This window comes from Podarcis tiliguerta, assembly GCF_965153285.1.
Source record: "Podarcis tiliguerta genome assembly, chromosome: 13".
Taxonomy (NCBI): Eukaryota; Metazoa; Chordata; class Lepidosauria; order Squamata; family Lacertidae; genus Podarcis; species Podarcis tiliguerta.
This window is the reverse complement of record NC_139546.1, coordinates 24,457,315-24,466,332: the sequence shown is the minus strand read 5'-3', so window position 1 is coordinate 24,466,332 and position 9,018 is coordinate 24,457,315. Positions and strand designations below refer to the sequence as shown.

The 9,018-nt window shown below is 46.4% G+C and overlaps 1 protein-coding gene across 4 annotated transcripts; it reads right to left on the bottom strand.

The window, feature by feature from the left end:
* Positions 1-538: 538 nt before the first annotated feature.
* On the bottom strand, positions 539-8,481 carry LOC310661938 (keratin, type I cytoskeletal 19-like). Of its 4 annotated transcripts, none has more exons than XM_083408649.1 (9): positions 7,732-8,481; positions 6,702-6,784; positions 5,899-6,055; positions 5,053-5,214; positions 4,169-4,294; positions 2,911-3,134; positions 1,915-2,069; positions 1,669-1,884; positions 539-801 (listed from the first exon to the last, which is right to left on the bottom strand). In XM_083408649.1, exons 1-9 carry the CDS (start codon positions 8,395-8,397, stop codon positions 776-778), a joined length of 1,815 nt encoding a protein of 604 aa, XP_083264775.1. In that variant the 5' UTR covers positions 8,398-8,481; the 3' UTR covers positions 539-775. The 4 variants fall into 4 exon arrangements, with proteins under 4 accessions (XP_083264775.1, XP_083264776.1, XP_083264773.1 ...); XM_083408650.1 differs by having other exon boundaries at positions 1,669-1,887; positions 1,924-2,069; XM_083408647.1 differs by having other exon boundaries at positions 1,669-2,069.
* Between the last annotated feature and the right edge of the window lie 537 nt (positions 8,482-9,018).

Sequence of the window (9,018 nt, the reverse complement as noted above, 5' to 3'; positions counted from 1 at the left end):
TCTGGTCATAAAGAAACATTTTTGCAGCTACCCCCAAAATAAGAACTTGTTGGGTGCAATGTGTGTATATCTGTGGGAAAGCAGGAAATTGCTGTGGCCCCACAATTCAATGCATACTGGATATGGCCCACCTAATTCTCTCCTCCTCCTTCTTCTTTATCTAGTACAGTGGTACCTCGGGTTAAGTATTTAATTCGTTCTGGAGGTCTGTACTTAACCTGAAACTGTTCTTAACCTGAAGCACCACTTTAGCTAATGGGGCCTCCCACTGCCACTGCACCGTCGGAGCACGATTTCTGTTCTCATCCTGAAGCAAAGTTCTTAACCCGAGGTAATATTTCTGGGTTAGCAGAGTCTGTAACCTGAAGCGTATGTAACCTGAAGGGTATGTAACCTGAGGTACCACTGTATAAGAAATGGACTATTTCAAATGTCACCATGTAAGCCTGATATAATCAACCATTAGCTAAGATTGTGAGAAGCATTTGGAGGCACACATCAAATGCTTGCTTGGCGAAATTAACAAGGAAACACAAAGTTGTTGTTGTTTTTCTGATTGCATCAAGCAGCAATGGAGCTTTATTAGACAACCCTCATCAATGACAGAAGTCACGTATTGGCCACTAACAAGCTAAAGCAAGACACATCCTGCAAGGACGACCTCTGAAGAACGGAACAAGCAAGCAGAAAGGGGCACAGGGGCAGGTGTGCGCTTCCTATATCAGCGGAACCAGTTGGTGGGTTTGAAGTTGGAGCGACGACAAGGGACAAATGGTTAGTCATAGGATTTCCTGCCGTGTACTGTTGAGAGAGAAAAGGGAAAAGGTGAGCCTTTAGGGGCACAGGAATGCATAATGACAAAGACTGAGGCATGTGAAACTTGCTTTCTTACTTCCTAAATGCAGCACAGTCTGCACAGATTTGCTCACCAAAGTGGCCTTTTGTTCTAATAGAATGAAAATGCCCGCGTTCACATCCACACCATCCATTTAAAGCACTCTTATGCCAAGCTTAACAGCCATGGCTTCCCCCAAAGAATCATGGGAACTGTAGTTTTTTAAGGGTGTCCTAACAACTTATAATAGATCAAAGTTCCTGGGATTGTTTGGGAGAAGCCTTGATCATGCTTGAGATGGATGATGTGAAAGTGACCTGTGAGACGAATATAGAGAATTATTTTGCCGCCCCCTCCCCCGATGTCTTCTGGACACGATTATTCCCTCTTCTAATCCAGTTTAGAGCATACTGAGAAATGGAGCATGCAAGGTCTAATTGTAGGGTCATTGAAGGTTCTCTCATGTAACTGGCTACACAGCTCTAGATTAAATCCCAGTGTGGTTTCCATCATCTCCCACAGCCTACCCTAACACAAGGATAAGGCACATTGCCTAGAAAGATAGCGGGCAAATTGCCCACAGATTCTGATGCATGATCATTGCCTCTGCCTCTCATTTGCTACACGTCTGGCGGGCAAGGGCTGCTTTGTGACCACTTAACGCCTGCATGTGCAACAATCCCCAAGGTTGGCACATTTTTTTCTTATAAAGGTAAATGGACCTTATGGCATTTGGAGCAGCCCTTACTGGTTAAATATTCCAACTGCCTGATGCAACAAGGAAGGAAAGGGAAGGCAGAGAGAATTGAAATCCTCCTTGTGAAGGTTTTTACCTGGTTTGCAGGGCTGTACAGGCATGGGGTAGCTCTGACCACCTCCTCCCATTTGTCCACCGCCACCGCCGCTTCCTCCGCCGATACAGGAACCGCCGCCACCACCGATACTTCCGCCGCCAATACTTCCGCCGCCAATACTTCCTCCACCGATACAGGTACCACCGCCGCTACCTCCGCCCATGCCTCCTCCGCTCATGCCTCCTCCGCCCATGCCTCCTCCACCGATGCTTCCTCCTCCAATACCGGAACCACCGCCGCCGCCAATGCTTCCGCCGCCAATGCCTCCGCCGCCAATGCTGCCGCCGCCAATGCCTCCGCCGCCAATTCTGCCGATGCTTCCCCTTCTACCACCTCCATAGCCACCTCCATATCCTCCTCCTCCTCCTCCTGATGAGCTACTGGGAAACAGAAACATAACCATGAATAACACTGCAAGCCACTTCACAATATATATATATATATATATATATATATATATATATATAACATGGACTATGCCTTGTAGACGGAACATCGATACTCATGCCAAATACCCTCATTTAGTCTGGGAGAAGCCTCTGCCTTGGAGGCTATCCAGTTGGGATAGAAAGGATTGGGCTTGATAAGAGATGGGGCCCTCCAAGTTTTCTTTGGCTCCCATTACGCATGGCCAATGGTCATAGATGGATGGGAGCAGGCAGTCCAATGACACCTGCAGAGCCACAGATGGGCTAGTGGTCCAATTTGCCATAAAGCAGTTTTATACTTTTAACTTGTCACACCTATCCATCCCTGATTTCCCACCTTGGTACAGAATGTTCTAGGATATTCTAAGAAGTCAGTGGCCCCTGGATGCTCTAGAACAGAGTTTCCCAAACTTGGGTGTCCAGCTCTTTTTGGACTACAACTCCCATCATCCCTAGCTAGCAGGGCCAGGGGTCAAGGGTGATGGGAATCGTAGTCCCAAAACAGCTGGGGACCCAAGTTTGGGGAACACTGTTCTAGAAGGCCTCCGAGTCCCTTCTTGGCAATATTTTGTTGCAAGTGGGTTCACAGAGATACTCGGTTCTTTTATTTACAGTGCTGGAATGCTTGCAATGCAGAAGTGATTCTGGACTGCTCTAGAGCCTGGAAGCATCCTTTGTAGATGGTCCCTCCATCCCTCCCTTATGGGCCTTCCCTCTTTGGCTCTCTATTGTTTGTGGGCGAGTTTTTGCAGCAGTGGACTAATACCCCCAATATGGCCTATAGTCAACATACATTTCTTGCTGTCCTTCCTCAAGTAACCGGCGGTACTGGCAGATCTCCTGTTCCAGGCGAGTCTTGATGCCAAGGAGCAGCTGGTACTCCTGGCTCTGGCTCTCGATCTCGCATCGGATGCTGCCGAGCTCTGATTCGATTGGTTCAATCATGACCTGAATCTGTTGCAGCTGCATGTTGTACCGACGTTCTGTGTCGGCCAAGTTGCTTTGCAGAGACTGGATCTGATAAGAGGGAAGGAAAACAGTGAGGTGACCTTCAGGAATGGTGCTCCATCCTACCCATTTTTCAGGTTCTGGCAATTCCCACCCTCTCCCCACTTTAGCACTCATGAAGAACAAGTGATGGTGCAAATAGAGATGGGAGAGAAATTCAATCCAGGTCTCCTTTAGAAGCAAATCTATCAAATCTGCACTTTCTGAAACAAGATGTATCCTTCAAAATTCACACTTTTCCACATCTTGCAATGCAGTACTCAATTAGTGTTTATTTTTTAAAAAATATGTATGTATTAGGGGCAAGTGTGCATAAAAATGAAGATATTCATCAAAATAACATACAAAAAAAGGATTATATTTGGGTGAATGCAAAAATGTGTACATAAAAAATGTTCTCGGGGGGGGGGGTTGCAATTGAAATGCTGGTGAATTTTCATGAGGATTTTTTTAAAGCATAGATTGCTGTAGAAATTACTGAAAAGCAGAGAAATAGGGAGAACCAACGCTGACAGGTCCTTCCACCCCTAGGTGCAAACCAAGAAATTGTCTGACCAAGCCATCCCAGCTCATTGGCAAGGAGGGCTCTCCTTGGAGTTGGGCAACCTCATCTTAACTTGGGGGTATCTAGCCATGGTAGCATGGGGCAGCCAGGTGTCTTCTCAGGGCACCCTGTGGATGAACAGGCAAGGGCAAGCACAGATCAGCCAGATGATTCACCTGTCGCTTGGAGCCAGGGTGGAATTGCCTGATTCGGCTATGCCAGGTCGACTGTGGGAGAATTATTTCCCTAGTTTGCAGGGAACCACACGGCTGTTAACTTATATAGCTAATATGTTTGCTCTTTTTGCATATCTCATTATGTTAATAAAGCTGCCGTCCATTCGTCCTGTTTATACCTTGCATTTTCATGCCTCTGCTGGGGCGGGGTGTGGGGAGGGTAAGGGTAAGAAACAACTATACCTTGATGCAATACCATGTTTTTAGCGGATGTAATAAAGAAAACACCCAGACATATCACTTTTGCACATGTTACCACATACCATGCTGAGTTGGGATTGCAGCTCGATCTCCAGGGTCTGATATTCTCGTCTCAATTCTGAGACTTGCTGGTTGCCGGTATTTATTTCCTGCCCACTTGAATTGACCTGCTGGCGAACCTCCTCCATCTAGTAGACAAAAAGGAAGATATTCTGACTGGCTGGACCATTTGCTTCTTACTGGGGGGCACACAGCAAACTTGGGAATGTCAATAAGATGAGAGGACAAGCCAAGGATTGTACTACACAGGTCTACACATAATACTGGGCAATGTTGTCAACTATACTTTCCACCCCTGTGTCTAGAACATGACTGATTCTCATGTCTCTGTGACCTATCAACACCAAAGCACACCAGTAGGAATTGTGTGTCAGGCTTTTTCCATGACCCCTCTTGAGTAATTTATCTTCCTTCTCTTTGGGGTCATCTCCACCCCACCTCTTAGAAAACACCAAGCATTGGGCATCCTTCATGACAGCTATATGGGGCAGTAGGCCATGGAAAGCCAGTTTCTGGTAGCAACAAACTTTCCCATTGGCCTTTGTCTCTTGCTTATAGGCTTCCCAGAAGTTGCTGGCTGTGGGAAATGGGATGTGAGGAACATCTAAACCTGCAGGACTCTCATTACCTTTAAAACCTGCTCCCCTTATTTCAGCTCACATTTTTCATACACTCTTCAGATCATTTCCATTGGCCCCTAGAGTGGTCTTCTTAACTATGTCAAGAGCTGTGGGCAATTGGGGAGCAATCTACTAAACGCACTCCGGCTGCTAGCATCAACCCCCTTTCCCCCCTTAGATTAAGCCTGTCACCCAGGTTCCTCTCAGTATGGTGGATATAGCCATCTGCTGTCATATATCTTCTAATCACTGGAGAGACCACTTGCCTTGGATTCGTACCACTGTTCCACCTCTCTGCGGTTGTCTGCGATGATTCTTTCATATTCAGCCCTGAGCTGATCAAGACGTTGTTTCAGGTCTGCACCAGGGGCAGAGTCCACCTCAACGTTCACATCACCACCACGCTGGTTTCTCAGGCCTCTCAGTGTCTGCAAGCAGAGGGGGAAGGAAAACACATCACGAAATGAAATCTGCCTCTTCGCCCTGAAAAATCCCCCACAATTCTTTTTTTTTAATAATAATAATCATGAAATTCTGCTAATGTGTCTTGAGAATGGCTCTATGAAACATCAGATAGAGGAGGGCTGGGGAAAGAATTGGGCCACCTTCAGTCAAGGCATCAGTGGGTCAGGGGTGTCAGTAAGGGATTCAGCCCAGTTACTATTATAGTTTATTAAATCTGTATACCACCCTTCATCCCTAGATCTCAGGGCAGTTCACAACATTCAGTAGCTAACACTCAGCACTGGCCAACGAAAGGAACTGCAGGGAACCTTCCTGCATGGGGATCCTTAAATCAAGCTAAGCCAAGGTTGGTCAGTTGAATCTCTCTCAGAGATGAAAAGTGGGCGTGGGGGACCACTGGCCTTCCAGAAATATTTCTGGACTACAATTCCCATCATCTTTGAGCGTTGACTGTGGTGGGTGGGGCTGACGAGATTTGGAGTCCAACAATATCTGTAGGGACGCAGATATCAAGCATTTCTGGTACCCTACAATGCATCCATCGCATTTTGCACCCCAAACTAAATTGTTGGTTGCTACCTTTTACACCCTGAAAAACCCTCACAGGAAGCTCCTTTTGTTCATTGTTTGTTTGATCTCTGTATTACCTCCTCATGGTTCTTCTTGAGGCAGATCAGCTCCTCTCTCAGAGACTCAAACTGCATCTCCAGGTCAGACTTGGCAAGAGTCAGTTGATCCAAGAGAGGGCGCAGCCCATTGATATCAGCCTCCACGTTCTGATGGAGACCTAATTCAGTCTGGTACCTAATGCACAGGAAAGGAGGTAGGGTGGAGAACAGTGACTGGCAGGCTTCACAAACGTTACTTTTCTTATCACATGTCTCATAATTGCATGCCTGGGTTAATTGCATGTCTATGGATTAACCATGATTTTTTATTCCCATGCAGAAGGTCATGCAGAAGAAGATCTCAGGTCCAATGCCTGAGATGCTGGACAGCTGCTGCCAATCGAAACAGGTTGCATTGGAATAGATGGCCAAAGGTAAACGGCAGCTTCCGATGTTGCTACCTGGGTCTGAACTCCACCTGTTTGGTTAGATTTATGTTTTGATGATTTTGTAGGATGGATTGAAATCTGCTCTGGGCACATGGAAATCCAGGTTAATACATCCACTGAGGTACTGTCAAGCTTTTTTCAAAGAGAAAGCCCTCTGGGGTGGGACAGAGAACGCTCATTGGCCATGGAATGCCGTTCAAATATTGGAGAAGGGAATGGAAAACCTGGGGTCTTGGAATAGAAGAAAAGGCGTTCTGTGACCTGTAATCATTTTGTCACAGGTTCCATTTCCCATTTGCACTATCATTAGCCACTTTAAGTTTCTTTGAAGAAAAAAAGGGATATAGATTTCAGCTACGTCTGAGGAAAGTAGGTGAGAAGAGTTATACTCACTTCATTTTAAAATCTTCAGCAGTCATCCTGGTGTTATCAATATTAAGAAGGATTTTGTTGTAATCATCTGTTTCACCAATAAGCTGGAAAAAGAGGGGAATGTACATGTTTATGTTTAATTCCTTCAGTCTGTCGGAGATGACAATGTAATAAAACACCATGCTGATTGTGTTGTGTTGTATCATTAGCATACTGCTCTTCATAAGAAAGCACAGACTGGTTTGCAAGTCAAGTCGCAACATTCACAACAGCAATAATTAATAAAGGCGATATTAATTATAATCTCAAAGCCCATTTTATAAGCTCCATGCAACAGCGAGACACTACAACCAAGCAACATGTTCTATAGATCAGAGGTCTCAAAGGTCTCTGGAAGGCAATATCTCAAGGCCCAGCGTTTCATCTACCTAGAACTGACTTAGATTGGCTTGTCTACTAGAACTGGGCCCAGTCTGCACTCTGCATTCAAAGCAACATTATACCTCTTCAAACTATAGTACGTATAGTATGATGCACATGGCTTTTTAGAACAGCAGGTGCCTCATTCCAGGCAGTAAGCGTGACCATGTCATTTACAAGGCGTTTAAGTTATACCTAGCCACTAACTCTCATCTTGGTGACAGGATGAAGCATTCTTAAAAAATGAAATCCAAGGCCTTGTAGGTAAAAAGGTAAAGGACCCCTGGACGGTTACATCAATGAGGGTTGTGATGCTCATCTCACTTTCAGGCCAAGAGAGCCGGCGTTTGTCCACGGACAGTTTTCTGGGTCATGTGGCCAGCATGACTAGACCGCTCCTGGCACAACAGATGGAAACCAGAGCGCACAGAAACGACGTTAACCTTCCCGCCACAGAGGTAACTGTGCTTTTGAATTGCTAGCTTGGCAAGAGTTTGGACAAAGCAATAGAAGCTCACTCCATCGCGGGGATTCGAACCACCAACCTTCCGGCAAGCCCAAGAGGCTCAGTGGTTTAGACCACAGCGCCACCCCATTCCTTGTAGTACTTGTTCAAAACAAAATAGCATACCTCATTGTAGAGCTGGTCAATTTGCTGGTAATATTGGCTGTAGTCCCTTGGTCCAGCTACGGTTCCATGCTTCTGGTACCACTCTCTGATCAAGACCTCAAGCTGATCATTTTCATCTTCCAGGCGTTTCACCTGATCTATGTAATTAGCCAGGCGGTCATTAAGGTGCTGCATGGTGGACTTTTCATTGGTGTTGAAGAGGCCTCCCTCACCACCGCCAATACCGAAGCTGCCACTGCTGAATGGGTAGCTGCCTCCGCCATAGCCTCCACCGCCATAGCCCATGCCGCCATAACTTCCACCGCCATAGCTTCCACCGCCATAGCTTCCACCACCATAACTTCCACCACCATAACTTCCGCCACCATAGCTTCCACCACCATAACCACCACCATAGCCACCACCGTAGCTGCTGCCAGCATAGCTTATTCTCCCTCTGCTAATCCTTCCACAGCTACCACTGCTGAAACCTCCTCCTCCATAGCCACTTCTGGATCCTCCTCCACCATAACTACCACCAGAAAACCCTCTGGAGGACCTGGAGCTTGTGATTTTGATACTTCTTCCGCCGCCGCCGCTGCTGCCACCGCTGCCTCCACCACCGATGATGCTGCAGCTTCCGCCACCGCTGCCTCCACCACCACCACCCTTAACACCGCAACTCATAGTGAAAGATATGGAGAATTTAAGCCCTACAAAAGCCCCAGTTCAGCTGCACAGCCTGTTTTGAGATTGAGACTGCAAATGATTCTTCCCAGCGGATCCCTACTTATACTTCCCATTTGGGTGTTGCCACAATGGGTGTTCCTTGCCCCTCCCAGGGCATTTGCCAATCTCATTGTTTATGCCAAAAAAATTATCTGCCAAAGGGAGGGGTTTTTGAAGGCTATCTATGGCAATCAAGGGCATGCCTGGGGTTTTGTCACTCTCTGGTGATGTGTTGCTAGGAAGGAGATGGAGATGCATCATCATCAGATTTTCCTTTCATCCTGCACCTTGAAGCTGCCGTCTGCTCTGTTTCCAACCCATCAACCATCATGAACGCATCAATTGTGAAGAACATGCAGCCACAAAGTTTCTGTGTTGATCTGAAAAGAAAAAAAAAGTCTTGTTCTTCCTTAGCAATCAGAAGTAGGGATGCTCAAAGATTTCAGCCAGTCTGCTTTTGTTTTGTTTTGTGTGTGTGTGTGTGTGTGTGTGTGTGTTTAGCAAACTGAATTCAATCTACACTTCCTGGATCAATCCATGCATCAGAACACACTTATCCTTTGGTTTGCTCACTTCTCC